Source organism: Ambystoma mexicanum, chromosome 1p, assembly GCF_040938575.1.
Source record: "Ambystoma mexicanum isolate Mex_15411 chromosome 1p, UKY_AmexF1_1, whole genome shotgun sequence".
In the NCBI taxonomy this organism is placed as follows: Eukaryota; Metazoa; Chordata; class Amphibia; order Caudata; family Ambystomatidae; genus Ambystoma; species Ambystoma mexicanum.
Window position 1 is genome coordinate 1,425,563,705 of NC_090921.1, and position 22,831 is coordinate 1,425,586,535.

Below are 22,831 nucleotides of genomic sequence, written 5' to 3' on the forward strand. Positions count from 1 at the left end.
GCGAGCAATCCACCCCCTCCAATGGGAACCATAAACAGATCTTTAGGCCCAAAATCAAGTCCCACCATCCCCACGCCTCCTCCAACACCCATGGCGCCTTGGGCCTAAGGCAGTCAAATTAGCACCTGAAAGGAGGCTGTTACTAGGGAAGACCCCAGACTTTACTATGGCAGATCTGACAGGGGTGACAGGGTTGAGGAAAGGGGGCATACTGATTGAAATCCCACTCTTCGATAACTTGCCAGCCTGACCACAACCTCCCCAAACCCTGTGTGCTATACTATGGTCCCAAAAAGTCAATTTGATGCTGTCCAGAGAGTTTTTGCCCATGCTGGTAATTCTGCGGCACCCCGCCAAAGCCTCTCTACGTACAAACGGGCAGCCTCCAGTAGTATTTAGCCAGAATAGGCATTTGTTAAGTAAAGCGTCCCTTGGCTCTGGCTTGTCTGCTGCCAGTTTGGGCACCCCCTGAAGAAAGACTATTGTATGATTGGGATTTCCTGATTCCAGCAACTTAGGTTGATCCCCCGACTTCCATGGACTCTGGGCTTTGGGTTCGGTACGGTCGGAGACCATGGGGGCAGAGGCCTGTGCCTGTATTAGGTCAACGGCAGTCCTGTTGGGGGTGGACAAAACCAGAGGGACCTCTGCAGGTAGACAATCTGAGGGACTTTCCAGGAGTGGGCACATGTGCCCTTCGTCAGCTGGGGTGTTGATCATGGGCTCCTCCATTTGAACAGTTCCATCTCCTTTCCTTTGAGCCTCTAGCAAAGAGTATAACAGATCCTTGATGATGGCCAGTTCCGCCAATACTTGGGTACACCCACACCCCTTATGCAAGGGCGCTTCCTCGGTAAGTTGGTCAGAGGTCAATTTGGGCTCATGATTACTCCCAGCAGATGTATTGTTTTGGATAATGACCTCGACCGACCGAGAAGGGGACACACCAAGGTGGGAGCTACCCTCTAAACTTGTAGATGAAAGTATATCGCTCCACGAACTATTGTGGGAGCTTGAGGAGGATATGCCCCTTTGGGCAGTTTGGGCAGGTAGTGTCAGTCTGTCCCCCGCAGCCAAAACAGATGAATTGGGAGAATCCAGCCGGAGCCCAGAGGGTAAAGCAACCAGACTCTGTGCAGGTAAGGGGAAGGGCTCTACCCCTGGACTATCCAAAAGATGACGGATCTCATTGAGCAGGAGGTGGGTATCCCCAAGGTTTGCGGGCGCTGTGGCCTCATGGGTGGTTCCTGGTGCACAATGTGTTATCAAGGCAGCTAAGGGACCCGCTATCCGATTCCTCTTTAGCTGTCTGAATTTCCTCTTGGCGCCGGGAGGGGGACCCGGGCCAAGCTCAGGTCCAAAAAACACAAGGGGTACAGGGGCTGGGATCCCCCCGGTGGCTTGAGCATGGTGGTCCGGCATAAGGACCCAGAGAATAGACTCAGAAATAGGGCAAAAAAAGGCGCCAGTAAGAGAATGTCACCTAGGTTACCTCCTTGACAGACAGCAAACGGCAGCAGCTTCCATACGGTGAGCAGCGGCTTCAAACTCCAACCTCCCTCTGTTCAGTGTTGGAGTGACATCTCTGCAGGCAAACCAGGAGTGCAACGCTCCCCCTCTGCGGTCCGCGAACACCCCTGCGGGACGCAAACACCCCGCGCCCTTTCCCCGCGGGCTTCACCCGGCGGGCTTGAAAGTCCAGGCGTTAGTAGTGGGGGGGGCGTGGCCAAAGTACGAAGGCCCTCCTGGGCCAAGCAAAGTCCCCCTGCGGGGCGCAAACACCCCGCGCCCTTTCCCCGTGGGCTTCACCCGGCGGGCTTGAAAGTCCAGGCGTTAGTAGTGGGGGGGGGGGGTGTGGCCAAAGTACGAAGGCCCTCCTGGGCCAAGCAAAGTCCCCCTGCGGGACGCAAACACCCCGCGCCCTTTCCCCGCGGGCTTCACCCGGCGGGCTTGAAAGTCCAGGCGTTAGTAGTGGGGGGGCGTGGCCAAAGTACGAAGGCCCTCCTGGGCCAAGCAAAGTCCCCCTGCGGGACGCAAACACCCCGCGCCCTTTTCTCGCGGGCTTCAACCGGCGGGCTTGAAAGTCCAGGCATAAGTAGTGGGGGGGCGTGGCCAAAGTACGAAGGCCCTCCTGGGCCAAGCAAAGTCCCCCTGCGGGACGCAAACACCCCGCGCCCTTTCCCCGCGGGCTTCACCCGGCGGGCTTGAAAGTCCAGGCGTTAGTAGTGGGGGGGGCGTGGCCAAAGTACGAAGGCCCTCCTGGGCCAAGCAAAGTCCCCCTGCGGGACGCAAACACCCCGCGCCCTTTCCCCGTGGGCTTCACCCGGCGGGCTTGAAAGTCCAGGCGTTAGTAGTGGGGGGGGCGTGGCCAAATACGAAGGCCCTCCTGGGCCAAGCAAAGTCCCCCTGCGGGACGCAAACACCCCGCGCCCTTTCCCCGCGGGCTTCTACTGTGGAATTTCTGGGGTCAAAAAGTACCCCAGAAATTCCACAGTAGAACAGTGAAATTCACACTTCTCCAGTTTAGCGAACAAACCATGTTCTCGTAAACGTTGGAGTACTGCCTTCACATGTTTGACATGTTCGTGTTTGTCTTGTGAGTAAATTAAGATATCGTCGATGTATACCACCGCAAAGATATCTAGAAATTCACGTAGCACTTCATCCAGGAAATGCTGGAAGGCAGCTAGGGCGTTGCAGAGGCCGAACGGCATCACCTGATACTCGTACAGGCCAAACTTAGTCCGGAACGCTGTTTTCCATTCATCCCCAGCCCGTACTCGTACCAGGTGATATGCCCCTCGAAGATCTAGTTTAGTGTATATGGTCGCCTTCCGCACTTGATCCAGTAAGCCTGGAATTAACGGTAATGGGTACCGACTTTTGATGGTGATACGATTAATTCCGCGATAATCGATGCACGTTCTTAAGTCTCCGGTCTTCTTCGGTATGAAGAATAATGGCGAGGAGACTGGGGAATTAGAGTGTCTAATGAACCCGCTTCGTAGGTTAGTGTCTATATATTCCTTTAGATGTTTTGTTTCATCTTCAGTGAGCGCATATACCCTACTGCAGGGTAAGACTGCTCCTGGCTCTAGGTCAATTCGGCAATCAAATGGCCGGTGAGGTGGCAGGCTTTCCGCCGCATGTTTACTAAACACATCAGCATATTCTGCATACTCGGCGGGTAAGGCACTCATGTCTAAGGGTTCCATTGAGGCTATGCATGGTTTCTTTTCGGATTTTAAGCACTGTGCGAGGCAGAATTCTGACAAAAAACATTGTTTTCTGACCACACTATCTTGGGATTGTGTTTGTAAAACCAAGGAAGGCCCAAAATAATCCCGAATTGTGGTGCTGCAATCAAATCAAACTGGATGTCTTCCAGATGATTTTGCTGACAACGCAAGGTTACTACTTGTGTGCTTTGGATGACGGGTCCAGAACATAATGCGGTACCATAGACCGTCTTGACGGATTCTGGAGTAGATTTACTACACAAAGGTAGTCCCAGCTTGTTAGCATACGCGACATCAACGAAATTGCTGGTGGCTCCTGAATCCAAAAACAATGTAACCATAACCTCCTGGACCAGGAAACCTAACACACCAGACAACGTGACATGCGGAGCATAATTGCTGAAACCAACTGCTGGGGCAATCTCCACGGCCTGGCTCGACTGTACCACCCCTACTACTGCCGAGCCAAGGCGTTTCCCTGTGGCTTAGGTTTATTAGGGCACTCTTTTACGAAGTGCCCTGAGGTACCACAGTACAAACATAGCCCTTCCTTGCGTCTACGCTCCTCTCCTGTTTGTGAGAGGACCGCGAACAGCTCCTATCTGCATTGGCTCGTCTCCTGTCACTCTCTCCACAGATGTGGGAGGACGGGAAGTCCCAAAGAGGTCCAACCTAGCTATGGGACGCGGGGCCCCAAGCTTCTTGTCTCCGCGACTTTCAGCTTGCCCATGATCCAGTCTTAATGCTAGATCAATCATTGACGGACAATCCTGGGGCTGTAGATCTACCTGGGCTATGAGGTCTTTTAGTTCGTCACGTAACCCTAGGTAAAAGAGAGACATTTGCTTTTCACGTGGCCACTCAGCTTCAGCGACCAACCTATTAAACTGTGTGACATAGGTCACCAGCTCCTTGCTACCTTGACGCAAGGTAAGCAATTCTCTGTCCCTACACATGGCGGCTGCCTTCCGGTTGAAGATCTTGCTGAATTCCAGCTGGAATTCATCCCAGTCATGCAACACTCCATCATCCCTATGCACTAAAGGGTTTGCCCAAGCTGCAGCGAAATTACAAAAGCGGTCCGGGCTTGAATGGTTCGGAAGGCTGCTGGTTTCGTAAGGAAGTGCAGCTGGCATTGGGTCATGAAGGTCTGGTATTTCTGGGGGTCTCCCGCATACCTTTCAGGTGGAGCTAAGGGTACTACAGGTTCAGGAGTAACGTGGACTTGTACGGGCGTAGGGAGCGTAGGCTCCGTAGGGAGGGGGGCTGTTTGTGCAGCTAAACTGCGCACTTGCGTAGCTAACAAAGCGTAATCCTGTCTGGTGGCAGCAAGCTCAGCCTGGCGGCCCTGCAAGACCTTGGTAAGCTCCTTCATGACAGGCTGGTTCGCACCACTCGGTCGCCTGTTACACTTGGGCTTGTGCTTCTGTCAGGCTCCAATCTTCAAGCACAGGAGTGGTACGAACCAACCACCCCCTCCACGGTCTGGGTGCCTGCAAGTCACAGCTTACACAGACCTCCGAGACCCCGGCGGGGAAAGAGGGTTAGGGAATCGTTGGTTGGACAGGAACTGGTTTTCAGGATAACCGGAAAAAGGGTTAGGAGAGGGAAGGTGGATAGGACTGGGGGAGTCAGGGTAAATACGAACTAACAATTAAACATGCATACCTAAACCAGCATATACATTACATGCCCACATTACAGTCTGTCATTAATGAGGCAATTAGAGCAAAAGGACTTATCTCTGTTCTTGAGTGCTGGCCTCCTGCCTGCGCACTCTCAGGTCCGGTCTCCGGAGCAGATAAATGCTGCAAAGAGAGTTATGAGTTACTACCTTGTGGGTGTTTCCTCACACACACAGCAGATGCATCCAGTGGGTAAACGACATTCCTTCATGCACCCCCACTCATCTCCAAATTGCCACGTTCTAACTTGTATGCCCCCTTGAGTGGGTTTCACCCTGATATGCGGTTAGGCCGCACGTGGCCCCGCAGTTCACGCTGATCCACGTGTTAATATTAATATGCACACGTAGATTAAATAATAAACGTGCCGCTAGCCGCACGTGGCGCAGTGCGACTTCAGTACAAGCCACGCCATGTTCCCAGTTGCGGTTCCCTTAGATGGTGCACATAGCTAATTATGCATGCAAATAATATGCACTGCTCGTGGGATCGCTGCACTTCGTTGCGGGTCTTTGGATTAATGGCTGCTACGTGCTGCACTTATCTTTTGCCGAACAAGGGGACTTCATGAGTCTGGGCGGTGCCCCCTTGCATGTGCCCCGCTTCGCGTGGGAGATTCCTGACTGTTCGCCCCTGAACGCGGCTTTGCTGCCCAAGCGCAGGTTTCCCAGCATGTGCTGCAGCTGCTCCCCTGCGCTTGCGGTACTTATCTCAGGCGTATGAGGGGCCCGGGTGATGCCTGGCTGGGGTGTGGCCCCTCGTGTGCGTCCCCTTCCTCGGAGCTGCAGTGAACACGTCCTCTTCGTTCAGGAGTTCAAGCACAAGCCCCGTGCTAAAGCGCGCGCGCGCGCATGCGCGGATGTGCTCCACCCAACGTGGGTGGGGTTTTGTAGTTTCCGGCCCAGGGCCTGCTGGGAAGTGGAGTTTGTAGGCCTTTGTTCCTGCAAAGAAGGCACAGAAGCTTTTTATAAGGCAATATCCGTTTGCGCTGGGGTTTTTTGTGTTTCCTCATGTGTGGACCACGTCCACAGCTCACTCCAGGCTCCCCTCTACACAGTCCCAATGCCTGCACCCTGACAGGCACACCCCTAGGCTCGTCATATGCTAGAGAGGTTCTAGTATAGGTGGCGCCATCTGTTCCATTCAAAGTACTTAAGACCTTTAAAGATAAGGATGGCAGGATGATCGGAGTGCTGGGACTGGTGGAACAGAGAAATCTGCGTCATTAACACTTACGCACCGAATAAAGATACAACAGCCTATTTTCGTTCGCTATAAGCCTGAATCAGCCCATACAGGGATGCCACATTAATATGGGGAGGAGACTTTAACTACCCACTTAAGCCGCCCCTTCGGCTAAGGCATTGAATACACGGTTATGAGCATTCAAATTGTCCGATATATGGAGAACACTACACCTTCAAGCCTGGGGATAGTCACAATACACTGCCCCCAAAGATCTATACACCAGACTAGAATATGTCTTCACTGGGGAAGAGATCCTATCTGAATTTAAAAGGGCAGAATACAAAGCACGGGTACTATCAGACCATGACCCCTTGGTGGTCACCTGGCAGAACTACCCCCCCCCCCCCCCCCCCCAGGGCACGCATCCCGACATAGAGGCTTGGAGGCGAATCCCTGCGAGTCGCAGTGTTTCGAGAACACCTAAGAGAGGGAGTGAAGGATCAGAGGGTATACTATGGGAAGCCTTTAAAGTAGTGATTAGGGGAGTGGCAATAGCTAAAACAAAAGGAATGCAAACCACGATAGAAAGGTTTCTACACAAAGTGGAACTTAAACTAGAAGCCATAGAACGCTCAGCTGACGTGTCCAAGGAACAAGTCCAAGATTGTGCCAGTCTGCAGCAGGAATGTCTAGAGCACTGGGAAAGGTTGGGCAGGCTGAGCTATAAGAAATACATAGAAAGACAACATGCCGAAGGAGATAAGCCAGGGCGCTTGTTGGCCTGGCTATATAAAAACAAATCCAAGTGGGATTTGATACGAGCAATAGTAGGGGAGAATGGGGAGGAGTGCGGGACGCAGGAAGGCATAAATGTTTTCACGATTATTACAGGGAGCTTTATGCAGAGACATTAGTAACCCAGTTGTCAGAGATAGATGAGACTCTCTCACACATAGATCTCCCAAAATTGGACGCAGAGGCGGCTGACAAGTTATAAGCCTCCATAACCATAGAGCAATTAGAACACACTATAAGGGAGTTGCCGACCAGTAAAGCTCCTGGGGCAGACAGATTACCCAGTGAATTTTATAAAGAATGCATGGCAGATGTCATGCCCCCGTTGCTAGCTACGCTTAATGAAGCGTCAGACATAGGCACTCTACTGATGTCATTGAGAGAGTCAATTATTATCCCACTATTGAAGCCCAATAAGCCTGATACGACTGCGGATCGTACAGACTCCTTTCACTGCTTAATCGAGATGGGACATGTCTAACAGCTCTAATGGCCAACAGGCTTAAGCCAGCAATATCCAAGCTCATACACACAGACCAGTCAAGGTATGTTCTGGACAGAAATATTACATGTAACCTTGGAGGTTACATCATATCATAGACCACACCTAAGGAAGTACACATCATTTACCTGTAGCCTCACTCGACGCAGTCAAGGCATTCGAGTCGGTCAGATGGCCATGGTTGCTGGCAGTGTTGAAAAGCTTCGGCATGGGGCCCACATATATCAAATGGGTACAGCTGCTATATAGTAATCCAGTAGCACGCATCATAACAGGCACCCTCATTTCAGAACAATGGCTGTTAAGTAAAGGCACACGACAGGGCTGCCCATGGTCTCCTATATTATTTATTCTAGCCTTAGAACCATTAGCCGTGTATCTCCAAAAGGAATATCAAGATGCAGATATAGTTACACCGGCCGCAGAAACCTGATTTCTCTATATGCTGATGATATGATTCTATACCTACAACACCCAAAAACCAACGTACAGTATTTTCTAGATGTGTTCAAGCGCTATGCAGACTTCTCTGGTATCACGATCAATGCACAGAAGTCGTGTTTGTTCCCCCTAGCAGGGTACAGGTGGAAACCTGTGAACACATTGCTGGTACTACCGATTAAATGGGAGCTGAACACATTTAGATACCTGGGAGTTGACATTTTCCATGATCAAAAGACAGAACACATACAAAACACACTAAAAACAGTAGATAAAATTGAGAAATCCATGACCTTCTGGGCCAGATTGCCGCTCTCACTAATGGGGAAAGCTGCGTTATTGAAGATGGTGGTGCTCTCGAGGCTCCTTAATTACTTCACTAACGTCCTGTACGACATACCTAAAGCCTTTTTTAGGAAACTTGACACTACATGTCATACCTTCCTATGGCATAACTCGAGATGCAGAATGGCACTAACGAAATTGCAGAACCCGTATGATCAAGGGGGTATAAAAGTGCCCAATTTTGAAGGGTATTTTGTGGCGAGCCAACATCAATTTGTCACAAACTGGCTGTCAGATGAACAGACCCAGGATACTCTGCTGCTACAGGTAGCAGGCACCGCAATCATTTTGAAAGAGGTGATATGGACCGCTGTGCCGCAGGACCCCGAAACCTCTGCTGCTGCTGATACTGGGCACGACAATATGGCACAGAGCTTGTCATTTATTAGGGAAAGAAGCACCCTACTCTGCCCAGATCCCATTGGTCACACTGAAGGGGGAGGATGCACAACTTAGACTAAATGTAAGAAAGTATTGGGGACCCGTGGGGGTAGCGATGGTGGGAGATGTGCTACATGAAGGGAGACCGATGAACTTTAGTGCACTTGCCTTAGAAACAGGCGTACAGATGGGCCAACATATAATTTGTGCCAGACTCCTCTCCAGACTAAAGCAGAAATGGCCGGCAACAGACAGGGTACTGCAGGAAGATTAAACAATAGAAACACTTTACGATATGTCAGAAGGAGGGCATGCAGTATCGACAATATACGAGTTGTTAATTTTAGGGCCGGTGGATATGTGCTTGTTCAGACCAGGTGTAACTGGGAAGCAGACTTGCAGGAGTAATTGATAGGATATGATATGATATGTCATTTATAACGCGCCTATACACAAGTGTTTCAAGGTGGGACGTGGCAAGTGCATAGCGAGGGGGAACAGGAAAGGTGTGTGGGGGGAGGTAGAGAGGAAAGTGCAGTACATGGGATGGTGGAATAAATAAGATAAATAGAACGGCCAGCTGGTGGCAAGTGCAAGGTAAGTGCAGACATAAGTGATGGTAGGGGGACTGTAGGGACACAGAAAAACAGTCCTCAGGTGCAGGGGTTGCCAGGGAGGCAGTGCAGGTGGGCAACTGGTGGGGCCTGGGCCCGAGATCAGAAAGGGTGGCCAGGTAACCAGTGCAGTTTCTACCAGGAATTCAGCAGGGGAGGGGGGGGAGAGAAAGCAGAAGCAAAGAGGAAGGTTTTGAGGTGCATCTGGAACAGGAGATGGTTCTCCTCAAGTTTCAGGGAGGCAGGTTAGAGGGAGGCCCCTGCCGAAGAGAGAGATCTGCCACCAACTCGTTGCTTGCAGAAGCGACTGACCCTGAGGGAGTTGGATGCGGATGAGCAAAGAGCTCGGGAAGGAACATATTTAGGAAGAGAGAGTTGAAGGTATTGCGGCCCCAGGCCCTAGAAGGCCTTGTGGACAATGCAGAGGGTTTTGTACTTAATCCTCGCAGCCACTGGGAGCCAGTGCAGGGATTTCAGTCCTGGAGAGATACGATCCCTGGGCTTGAGGCCAAGGACAAGTCTCGCAGTTCTGTTCTGGATAAGTTGGAGAGGGCGGAGAGTAGAGGCAGACAGTTTTAGATAGAGGCTGTAACAATAGTCCAGCCTAGAGGGAACCAGGGCTCTGGAGACAGTGAGCCTCTGGGGGAAGGCGAGCAAAGGAAGAATAACTCTGAGGAGGTGCAGCTGGTAGTGCGACTTCTTAGAGACATCAGAGATGTGAGGAGAGAAGGAGAGTGTGGAGTCGGAGATGACCCGGAGGTTTTTAGCCCTGCAGGTGGGAGCAGGAAGAGGGCCAAGAGAGGCCGGCCAGAGAGCTGCAGGGAAGGAGGGTGTGGGTGTGCCGATGAGTAGAATCTCAGTCTTACTGGCATTAAGGCAGAGGTCATTGGTGACACACAACTCCTGGATGGCAGACAGACAGTCAGAGATGAGGGAAGGAGAGGAGGAGGCTGAGGGTAGCCTGAAAATGAGATGGGTATCATGTGCATAGCACTGACAGTTGGGCCAGAGAGCGGTGATGCGGTGGGCAAGGAGTGCCAGGTATTGGTTGAACAGCCAGGGAGAGAAGTTAGATCCTGGGGTACACCACAGGTAGAGAAAAAGATATCGGAGAGGAAGGACCCAAGTTGGACCTGGGAGGGTCGGTCGGAGAGGAACAAAGTCACCCACGCTAGTGCCTGACCAGTGATACACAGGTTATCATGGAGACAGTTGAGCAGGATGGCATGATTGACAGTGTCAAAGGCAGAAGAGAGATAAAGCAAGATGAGGATGCATGGGGTGTTGGAGTCAAGGTTGGAGTGCAGGTCTTCACGGATGTTCCGAAGAGCAGTTTCCATGCTTTTGGCAGCTCTGAAGCCAGACTGATGGTCATGAAGACAACCAACAGATTCAGTGTGGAGATTAAGCTGGGAGATGGCCAGTTTCTCCAGGAGCTTGCCCAGGAAGGGAGTGATGGAGACTGGGCAGTAGTTAGCCGGGCAGCAGGGGTCGGCAGAGGGTTTCTTGAGAAGAGGATGCACAAGTGAGTGCTTCAGGGGGTATGGGAAGACTCCAGTGGCGAAGGTGTGATTACAGAAATCAGCCAGGGCGGGAGCCAGGGAGTCGATGTGGTCCTTGATAGTTTTGGAGGAACAGGGGTGAACCTGTTTCGACGAGACTTTCATAGATCAGACTTGTCTAGAAACCTTGTCTGCTGAGAAAAGAGGAAAAGCAGAGAAGGAGGGAGGGGGCGGCTGCAGAAGGGCCAGAGGAAGAGCATGGAATAGAGGGAGGGAGCTGATAGGAGGAGAGTGAGGACAGGATAATATAGGAGAGACAGAGAGCACCATGGGGTGGGTGGGCGAGGAGAGAGGTGAAAGGGAAAGGGGGAGACACTAGCGCGGACAAAGAGTAGGCAGGCATGACAGCGAGAGTCAAGCACGTTGAGCAATAGGACAGGACGATGACACTCAGGATTAAGGAGCTCACAAAAAGCACATTATTGTTACGACAGGTGAGACACACCTAAGATTGAGATTCCTGAATGGGGGAGAAAGGCCTAGTTTTCACAACGCAAATATTTTTAAATACAGGTACAGTGCATATTATAACAATACAAGGAAAACACACCTAAGATTGAGATTCATGAAGGGGGAGAGAAGGCCTAGTTTCCACAACAAAATTTTATAGTACTCAACAGTACGGTCACACTATCAAATAGCAGGGCTTGAACCACCTGCAGGTGGGAGGTGGCCAGTAGGAAGGAAAGTGCTTGGCTGCTGGCATCCAATGCGGACACCTGCAGACACTAACAGGGAACCGCCAAGTAGGAGCCGCCCTTTGCCTAGGTGCCCTTAGCCGTGGGGCTATGGTCAACATATTTTGGGCTTGTACAAAGGACTGCATACTGGGAAGAGATACCCCAGGCCTTGGCCAAAGTAGGTATAACATTAGACATTGGATCACCCATTGCCTGTTTGCTCAGTAGCTTTGCACGACCGAAGCAAGCAATACACGTTAGTAAGTTGAAAGACCTGGCATATATCCTGGCGAAATGTAGGATAGTGATGGGATGGAAAGCAAGCAAAGGTCCGGAAGTACGCATGTGGTGGAAGGACCTCCAGAAATGGACGCTGGCAAAAACCTCAGTGTGGCAAGAGGCTGGCCACCGGTGCCAAGGTGAACGAAATGTAGATTTGGACTCTTGGAAGCATATGTTGCCGGAATTGATGGCCTCGGCGCACAATGGATCCCATGGGGGAGGTCATGCAATGTCGCAACCGGTGGACTAGAGACTAATGGAGATACTGAGCACAGTCAGTTGCATTGTTTAAGAGCCGACAGTGGTGAAATAGGCTGGAAAGCGGGCAGGGGTAGTTGGGGGGTAGGAGAATAAACTGACACAATCGGTTATTTATTGGCATGTGAATGTATATGCAAGTCTGTAAGTTGCACTGTTAATAAATCAATAAAATGTTGTTTTTTTTAAATGCATGAAGTATGAGAACGGTGGAACTCCGCTCCCATGATTTGAGTTGTACTACTTAGCATCTCAGGCAACCTGGCGTCGTGGGTGGCAGATGAACACTTGTTAGATGGGACCTTAATGCAAGGGGACAAACAAGCAGTCGTTGCCTGCTAGATACACCCACTTCACTGTTGCTGGGACGGCAGATATGGAATAGAATAGTGCAGATCCTTAAGTTGCAAGATGCATGCGCCTCACATATACCTCGATCAGCACATATGAGCAATGATGGGAACAACCTCTGAAGTATGAAAGGATGGAAGGTTATGGGACTCGAAACTTGGTGAGATGTCTTCAAAGATGGGTTATTTGGGGAATTCTCAGAGATGGTAGAAGAATAAGGGTTGCATATCGGGCAATTCTTGCGGTATATGAAGCTTACACAGATTGCTAAAAAGAAATGTCCGGACTGGCTTGACAAACCTAAATACGATGAAGTATTGTCCCTGCTGTATGAGCTGGAAAACGGTTGGAAGCCGGTGTCAAGGACATATAGGGGTTTGCTATCTAGCATAAAAACAAATGCGCCACAGATTAAACAAGCATGGGAAAAAGATTTGGATCTCAAATTTGAGGGAAAACAATGGGAATGTGCATTGATATTTGTGAAACGTGTCTCTAGAAATGTTAAGACACAGACAGATCCAAATTAATGTTCTCCATAGGACATACATTACACTGTACAGGTTAGCGAAGTATAACAAACAGACATCCCCTGACTGTCCATGATGTGGAACTGAACCAGCAGACATTATACATATTTTCTGGCAGTGCCGGTCAATTAGGCTTTCTGGCAGATTAGACAGGCAGGAGCTGGAGGGACAGATATCAGTGGAACCCAGAGGAGTGTCTGTTGAGTATTTAATCCTGGCCAGAGAAGGTTAAACATGTAATTAAAGTAATGGACCAGGCATTTATATTAGCTAAAAGAAGGATAGACACGACATGGAAGCAGAGAGCTGGTCCGACATATGTACTTTGGTGGGCAGATATAAAAAAGTGGTCTGTGGCAGAAACTGCAGAGTGGTATAGAGACATGAAAAGGGGCCTGTGAGGAGCCAAGAATGAGAGACAGACACAGAGGACTCTTAATGATTGATATACATTTTTATTCTAAATAAAAGCAGTTGGAAAATGCCCCACTATCCCTGCTCTAGGAGGTATTTCCCTACCTCAACCAAAACCAAGAGTCTGACCTGCATTAAGATTTCCAAAGCAAAATGTCCTGTGTCCAAAATCCTATCCTAGCCGTCACATTCTAAAAGTAACTAAGGTATTAAGGGGATTGTTTTTGGCCTTGAAAGTGCACAAATGTTCAAAGGAAAAGTATAGCTCCAACGAAAAGGTTCAAAATAGATAATGTTCACAGTTCCAGGCGATGACACCCTTCCCCAAGTTTCTCTCCACAATAAAAAAAACACTGTTCAGAAAGAATAACCAATTTCTTTATAGCCCAAGAGCACAACTTCCTCCCCGTGGTATTGGCAGTTTACTTTACAGACTTGGCCTTGCCTGGTATATTCTAATGCCAGGGCTTTCTTAGACAGTTCACTCAATTCACAATCCCAAAGGAATGCATCTTCCTTAGGATTTCCTTTATACACTTGGCTTTGCCAGGTATACCATCCTGTGAGGGCTTTCTCAGACACCACTCAATTTACAATCCCAAGGGCATGGGAGTGCTTCTCACTCCCGCCCCAGTTCTTTGCCTGGTACACACACTTCTGCTAGGTCTTTTCCAATTAGGACCTTGGTCCGAGACTCGCACAACATCAGGTTGCACCCTTATTCACACTTTCTTCATCAAACGGGTCTGCAACCCTCTACTTAGAACTTTGTTCGGTTTTTCTCCCTTTCAGATGTCTTCCTGCCCACACAGGCTGCGTCTTTCGGCTTTTCCTCAGTATGCGCGGCTTTTGCCGTGAAGCAAGCCGGCATCCCACCTCTTCCCACTTGGCTCACTGGTCTGGAATAATGGCGTTGGCGTCCCACGTGCTGTCCGGTTGCTGCCGATTGCAGATGCTTCAGGGAAGAAACTCGCTTCTGCTTGCCTTCCCATTTGGTCTCCAGCAACCTCAAACAGCCACATGCTGTTTCTGATGTCTCTTTGGCAGACCTCTGGTTCTTTGGTGCTCATGGAACAACATTTCCCGGAGCACTTCCAGCTCTCAAAGCCCTGTCCTTGGTTCCCGCAGCCTGCCCGATCCTCTCTGCAGCCCAGCCTCCTCTGAGTTTTCTCCAGTCCTAAAGGGAGACGCCTGCCCCTGCCAGGTATATCTCTATGGTTTGCATCAGTTGTCAGGATATAAACCTCCTGGCATTGTGTGCCCCCTTCCAACAACTAGAGCGCTGTGTGGGCTTCCGTGCTCTAGTGATCTTCATAACTCCTTTCATCTTTCGCGTCCCAGTATTTTTAAAGGACTCATATACCTAGGATTGACAGTTAGTCCTTGTCATTCTATTTAGAGGATATTGCGGGATGCCCCCAGCAAGTCTTTTATGATATTGGAGACATTTACCACAACATGCCATTAAGGCATGGGGAATGGAGGGTGTAAACCTAAAAGGGAAAGGGGGATGCCCTGACTCTTCTACTGATGCCTGTCTCCCCCCATGAGGGTCACTTCCCCACATGTGGTCGTCCCCCCAGGGTCAGGATTCTGTAGTGGCTGCCGTCCCCTGGCTAGATGGGAAGAGGCTACTTTCAGGAAAGGAGTGATGATGTCATCAGATTCATCACTGGCTTAGAGAGCCCACAGACAATATGGAAGCTTGGAAAGCCCTCCTGCAAGCAATGTTCAGCGACTCAGATGACAGGCCCCCTGATTGGAATATGGTGGCAAGAATAAAGGTATTAGTGATAGACCGAAGAACTCGTTTTGGAATGCCCACCTGCGTTGGCCTGTATAGGAGGTTAAATCACTCCCTTCAACCCCCCTGCCTTAACCCGTTGTTGCCGGAGTAATATATGTGAATGTACTTGGAAGCGGCCCGTCCTGTAACTTGAGGTTCTATTGGAAAGATGATCACCCTGTTGTTCGATATGGAATTGCTGGAATGATGGTATTTTTGCATAAAGCATTGCTGTTGATGCAGATATATCAATAAACAGATTTCATTTAAAAAAATGAATGACTGTGGTTAATTAGCAGTGCAATGATGCAGTGAATTGGAGAAAGCATTCATAAGGCATTCTATGGTCTTTGACCGTAACGCTGGAAGATGTTCCTGCTGATGACATAGTCTATCAAGGGCAATGAAGGTCAAACATGACCATTCATGACTACTCAGGGAAAGAATAGAGTAACAGCTCATCCTCACCAAGTCAATGATGTGATGGCAGTCACCAAACAAGAATTTAGCGGCAGTGAGACTATTTGTTAAAGGAAAGTGGAAAATAATTATCGGGATGCCGGTGAAACAATAAAGAATATCATATTTTGCGTTTCCAACCATTTTACATAAAATTGAGAGGATAGTATTCAGGTGAAGGGGTAGATGTGAATTAAAGTGTTTACAGACCATCAGAACCATCAGTCTTTGAGGAATTGTGTGCTGATGTAATATATATAAATTACCTGATGCAAGAGCAACTGCCATTGCCTGTTGATTCGCACATGACAGTATCTGGATACCCAGTGGCAGACGTGAACATGTTTGTCTCACAGCAGCACAAATTGCAGTCATTGCTGCTGTAACTTCTGGGCCAATACAAAGTGAGTAGGGAACATCATGCATGTTTTCCACAATCAAGCCATCCTGTTGAAAAATACATGATTATTTTAAAATGCACATTTAATAAAAGTGTTTGAACTTTCAGAAGAATTCTTTGTGGAACTGCTATTGGGGACAAATAGGGATGGTTCTCAGAGCTGTTTAATTATCATGAGAGTTAAAATCCACAAGAAGTTAGGAAAAAATAGATTGTTTTCAAACTCAAGTTCCGCAACTAGCAACATCACACAGAATTAGACTTTCGCCTTTAATCATTGTATTAAACGAGAAACCAATTTACCAAAATAGGAATTCTGAAACGTAGCACATCACAGTGGGTCATTCTGCATTACATTATGTATTTTTGTGCCTTACATAAGTCCTCCATTAGAAGATCCAGAATAACTCCTTCAAAAATATGTTCAAGGAGATAATTCCCCACCACAATATTTCTGACTTTAAAATGACTCCCTCTAAATTACAAGCTGTGAAAATGTATGGCAGAAGAGTAACTCAACTCACTAAATAAACTGTTCTTGTTCAAGTGGAGACACCTCAGAATCACATATCTTGTAAGCACTACATTTAGAAGAGCCTTTAAAAATAGTTGTTTCTCACTTTTTTGATTGCATTATACTATACACTTGAATTGGTCACAATGTTTCCAAAAACGAATCGATAGCAGAACTGACTTAGGTTCCCTTTACCAATGATATTACATTTGGGAATTCATGTCATGTTATGGAAGCCAGCCTTTTACTTCTGCAGTGACGCTAAGAGTGAGAAATTGATATGAATAAAGGAAGGCATGAAATGTGATAAAGGAAATGATTTTCAGAAAATAAATACAGCTTTGTCTTTTGCATTCCATCCTCAGTCTACAGTAAGACAAAAATGTGCGGTCTAGTCGTTTGGGTGTGGTTCAGCCCAGAGACACCTGGGATACCCAGAGACTATTTAAGCCACACCCAGGCTGAGAAACATGCTTTGCGTTTTCTGCACCTGCAGCGTGACACTCACCGTGTTCGGATCGGTCTCCAGTAGGCCTGCATCTTTCTTCTGCGCTCAGCTCCTGCAAGAACAAGAACACCGTTAGGAACAGCCTTACCTTGCGGTGCTTCTGCCCATCATTCATCGCTCCTTCTGTTCTGCGGGCATCTTCGGCTGTGTCATTCCCATCCCGGCACGCCGCTTCCTAAGGAAAAGGGAAAAGAAGAGAAAAAAGGCATTAGTAAGCATTCTGCAAATCTTCGCTTATTTTTAAATACTGTACGAGCTTCAAACGCTTACCTGAATCCCAGCCGCTCTGGGGGAACTCTGTCTCCGGAACTTCTCATCCATCTGCAAGAGGGAAAAAGACAATCCAGGTTAGCGTGGAAACATCTAGAGCCGCCGCGTACCGCGCTTACCCACCGCATTTGTTCTTCATAACCGGCATCCATGCTGAAAACGTTGCGGCACCTAAAAGACACAGAAAAATAACTCAGTTCAATGCAAATACGAAAGGGGTGCATTGCACATCGCGCTCTCCCTCATCTTCAGCGCTACTCATCTCAGCAGCACGCCGCCATCCCCGGACGCCGGCCATCATCTAAGGAAGGAAAGGAATGAAGTTAGAGAACTGTTCAAAAGACTCTTATACTTACCTGTCGTACTCTTGCTAGTGAAGTAACTAGGCAGCAACGGGCCCGCATCAATCAACGCGCACCTGCGCTGAAAGCATGACGGAGAGGACACTATCCAAGAAAACAAGGTGAGCTGTGGATCAAAGGGAAGGGTTGGACCCCGGGGATGAAGGGGTTCAAGCACACTGAGACAATAGGGAGTTAAACTCTACCAATCCTGTGTTTCAGGCCCAGTCTCCAGTCGAATAGCCTCCAGGGAAGTGTTTGAGGTCGTAAGAGGTCAGAACAGGCTGAGTGAGGTCCCCGTGGATACCAGGTGAGCGTTACAGAACGCAAAGCCTCACATCAAAATCCACCTGGACGTCATGGAAACGTCGGAAACCAACTAGTTAGCCCACATGTTGGGGCAGCTACGTTCTAAAGTACATGCAGCCAGTCAGGAGACCAACACCCTGAGGAGAGAGCTGATAGCCAAAGAACGCATTCATGATTTAAGCCGGCAACTTCTCCAGTCACAAGTAGGGCATGCACCATTGCCAGGAAGCGTACCCTCGATGCCAGCACCATCAGCCAATCCCGTTCAGATAACCCTTCGTGGGGCAGTTCCCTTGGCCCCGCCCCGAACGACTTACGGGGGATCCCAAGAGGTTTGCAACGTTCATGAACCAGTGCCGCCTGCACTTCCTTTGTAGGCCAGGGGCCTTTCCGAATGACCAATCACGGGTCGCTTTTGTGCTATCCTACCTGAGTGGTAGCGCCACGGACTGGTCTGTACCCTTTGTGGCCCAAGACGATCTTTTGCTGTATGACTTCAGGGGCTTTCAGCAGGAGATGGAAAAGCTGTTCGCCCATCATACTCATGGGCAGGCATTTGACAACGAACTTCTGTCCCTACGCCAAGGGATTCAAGACCTATTAACATACATAACCACGTTCAATAGACACGTAGTTGAAGCAGAATGACCAGTGGAGAAGAGAACCACGTTATTTCATCGGAGGTTGCGGGGGAGCTCAAGGATGTTCTCGCACAAGTAGTGAACCCCCGAAAGACTGCTCAGAATTCATTGACCTTGTTGTTCAAATGGATCATAGGTTGCAGGACCGAAGAGCAGATCGAACCAGACCGGACCCTCGCACTATGTATGTGCGTTGAAAGGACATTGCTGCCGGAACGGAAGGTTCAGGAGAACCAATGCAAATCGGGGGGGGGGGTGTCAGATCCCCCTTGACTAAAGCGGAAAGGGATAAAAGGAGACAGCAGCAGTTATGTCTGTACTGTAGAAGGTCAAGTCATTTCCTTAAAGAGTGCCCTGTGAAGCCACCGAGGAGGAGGGTAGGGGCCACGGACAAGGAAGATACCATCAAGGAAACAGAAAACTCCCCAGCCCGGCAAGTGTAGGAGTCCACTTGTCGAGCGAAGAAAGTGAACTACAGACCTCCCCTTTTGCACTATCTGTGGTCTTGATCAATTACCAACAACCATCTTGGATGCACGCAGTAACAGCCTACATAGACAGTGGAGCCGTTGGGAATTACATCGACCAGGATCTTGTGGCAAAGATGGGGCTCCCGTTACGCCCTAAATCAACCACTGACACTGTTACCAATGTCAACGGCATGGAAATAGCTTCTGGTACAGTATCCCAATGCACTGCAGCTTTAACCCTTCTGTGCCAGGATGGACACCAAGAATCTATCGTTTTCGACCTCTTTAAGGCACCGCGGTTCCGGTTGATTTTGGGAATGCAATGGTTGGTAGCTCACAATCCTCGAATCAATTGGCGAGCAAAAGAATTGGCCTTTCCCGAGACTTGCGCCCACACATGTTATCGCCAAGAGAAACAACCAATAGACACCAGAACCTCCACGCTTGCGACTGTGGCAATCGGCACCCTACCAAGTGAATACCAGGACTTTCAAGATGTCTTTCAGAAAGAACAGGCTAATACCCTGCCACTGCATAGACCATACGATTGCCAAATCGACCTGATACCCGGCGCACAAATCCCTAGTGGGCGAATTTACGCACTCACGGAACCAGAAAACCAGCACCTGAAGGCCTATCTTGACCAATACCTGGCCAACGGGTTCATCCGTCCCTCGAAGTCTCCAGCAGCCAGTCCTCTATTCTTCATACTGAAAAAGGAGGGGGACTTGAGAACGTGCATCGACTATCGCGCACTGAACCAGATTACCGTAAAAAAATCGCTATCCCCTGCCACTGATCCCTGAATTGCTTGATCAAGTCAAAGACCTGAGGGGGGTATATCACCTTGTTCACGTAAAACAGGGGGACGAATGGAAAACCGCTTTTCGCACCAAATACGGCTTGTACGAATATCAAGTAATGCCCTTTGACCTTTGCAACGCGCCTGCTGCATTTCAATACTTCATGAACGATGTCCTACGGGAATTGATTGATATCTGTGCTCTAGTGTTCATCGACGATATCCTAATATATTCCGTATCAAAGCAGGACCACGTTAAACACGTCCGATCCGTATTGGAGAAACTCCGTCAACACCAGCTCTACGCCAAGCTCAAAAAGTGCTCATTCCACGTCTCTGAGGTTGAATTGCTGGGCTTTATTCTCAGCCCGAATGGAATCCGAATGGATGTACACAAGGTAGATGCTATCCTGAACTGGCCATCCCTTGTACCGCCGGTTCATGCCAGGATTTTCGCAAATCGTGCATCCCATCACGTCATTACTAAGGAAAAGCAACAAAAGGTTCCAGTGGAGGACAGACGCCGAGGAGGCTTTCCAGGAACTCAAAGCAAGATTCACATCTGCCCCAATCTTACGCCACCCTCGCCCTGATCTCTCATACCTGGTGGAAACGGACACCTCAAGCATGGCTATGGGAGCCGTCCTCTCAGAAAAGGACCCCGAAACGGGCCAGTTACACCCTGTTGCCTTCTGGTCGCGTAAATTCACACCCCCTGAACTCAATTACACTATCACAGACAAATAACTCCTGGCCATTAAGTCAGCCTTTAAGGCATGGCGGCACTACCTCTTGAGCACCAGACACACAATCACCGTAATAACTGACCACCGGAACCTCCAGTACCTAAAAACAGCAAAGGCCCAATCCTCACGACAACTACGATGGGCTCTTTTTTTTTTGCTGAATATGACTACGTGATTACATTTCGACGAGGGGTGAAAAACGGGAAGGCCGATGCCCTTTCCCGTATGGGGGTGGAAGAGCAAGGGTATCAGACCCCTGGCCCAATAGCAATCATCCCGAGTGACAAGCTCCTAGGAATCACAGCAACCATAACTCAGAAAGAATTACATGAAGAAATCCAAAACCTGATGAGTCCGGATCAATTACAAGCGTGGAGCACACAAGGAGAACATTACATGATAAAATATCAGTTGCCCTACTTCAGGAATCGTTTATTCTTACCAAACCAAGAACTACGAGAACAAGTCATGTCTGGTTATCATGATTCCTTGATCGAGGGCCACCCCGGAATCGCTAAAACCCTAGCCAAGGTAAAACGAAATTATTGGTGGCCCACGTGGCGTAAAGACATTATCTAATTCATCCTATCTTGTGGAGTGTGTGCTCAAAACAAGTCATCCAAGCAGAAACCGGCTGGGCTATTACAACCATTGGAAATCCCACCAGCACCCTGGCACACGTCCCTCGATTTTATTACTGACTTACCACCCAGTCAAGGGTTTAACACTATTCTTGTGGTCGTGGACCTATTTTTAAAAATGGCACATTTCATTCCTCTTAAGGGGCTCCCAAATGCTTCCCCTCTGGCAAAGGTATTTCTTGAAGGCATTGTATGGCTCCATGGGTTTCCTTCAGTTTTGGTCTCAGACCGAGGTACTCAATTCGTATCTAACTTTGGAGAAAATGCTGCTCTATGGCCCAGATCGACATCCGGCTATCCACCAGTCACCATCCCCAAACGGATGGTCAAACTGAGAGGACAAATCAGACGATCGGGCAGTTTCTACGTTGCATGTTACACCAAGCTGTAGGAAGCTGGTTCGACCTATTATGGATAGCTGAATATGCTTATAATAATTCCCTACACACCAGCACTGGGCAGCCACCCTTTTATACCATGTATGGCAGGCACCCACGTACTTCTGAGTTGGACATTCCTACAACCCTGGAAATGCCAGCAGTCAAAACCTTGCACACAACCATTTCTCAAACCTTTAAAAAGGGCAACTAACACCTACTTCAAGCTAAGAATCGCCAAAAGAAGTTTGCTGATCAACGCCGAGCAAAGGGCCCCAACTTCCAAGTTGGAGACAAGGTCTGACTGGCGTCTAAACACGTGTCCATTAAAGGAGCCCAAACTTTCCGTCCAAGATACCTGGGTCCATTCACCGTCACCGCCGTGATAAATCCTGTGGCGGACAGGCTAGCTTTGCCATCAAACATGCTGATTCATCATGTGTTCCACGTGTCTCTCCTTAAACCTGTTCAACCTGGGACCCGGGTAGCAACGCCACCGCAGCCAGTAGTAGTCGCCGGGGAGCCAGAATTCGAAGTCAAGGACATCCTAGATTCAAAGTACGTCAGATCCAAATTATACTACTTAGTAGACTGGAAGGGGTATGGTCCACAAGACAGGACATGGGTGCCTTGTGTTGTGAGTACATCCATGCACCTCGCTTGCTTAGACGATTTCATCAAAACCATCCAACAAAACCAGGACCAGACAGAAGAGCCACCTTGAGAGGGGCCTTGGGAGGGGGTTGAGGGGTGCTGTCATGATTCCTGCCCCTCATGTCCCCAGCCCTCCAAGAGGTCAGGCTGGAGCCAGGCCACGATCACCTACATGGCCCTCAAGGGCCTCTACATCCCTCCAAAGACCCACTTGGAGTCAGACGTGGCGCTTGTGGCACCAGACTCACTCACTCTCATGGGATAACATTGGGGATTGGACTTGTAGTGCATTGATGGGGACAGGATGGATGCCCCCACATATTTCGGTTCCCAGAACTGCATGTGCGGTCTAGTCTTTTGGGTGTGGTTCAGCCCAGAGACACCTGGGATACCCAGAGACTATTTAAGCCACACCCAGGCTGAGAAACATGCTTTGCGTTTTCTGCACCTGCAGCATGACACTCACCATGTTTGGATCGGTCTCCAGTAGGCCTGCATCTTTCTTCTGCGCTCAGCTCCTGCAAGAACAAGAACACCGTTAGGAACAGCATTACCTTGCAGCGCTTCTGCCCATCATTCATCGCTCCTTCTGTTCTGCGGGCATCTTCGGCGGTGTCATTCCCATCCCGGCACGCCGCTTCTCAAG

At 49.2% G+C, this 22,831-nt stretch overlaps 1 protein-coding gene across 1 annotated transcript in view; it reads right to left on the reverse strand.

Moving 5' to 3' along the window:
• LOC138455020 (uncharacterized protein F13E9.13, mitochondrial-like) overlaps positions 1-22,831 on the reverse strand; it is a 170,196-nt gene that overhangs the window by 124,531 nt on the left and 22,834 nt on the right. The window contains exon 4 of the mRNA XM_069607079.1: positions 15,779-15,959. Within this exon, the coding sequence (XP_069463180.1) occupies positions 15,779-15,959 (181 nt within the window). The remainder of the gene's footprint in view (positions 1-15,778; positions 15,960-22,831) is intronic.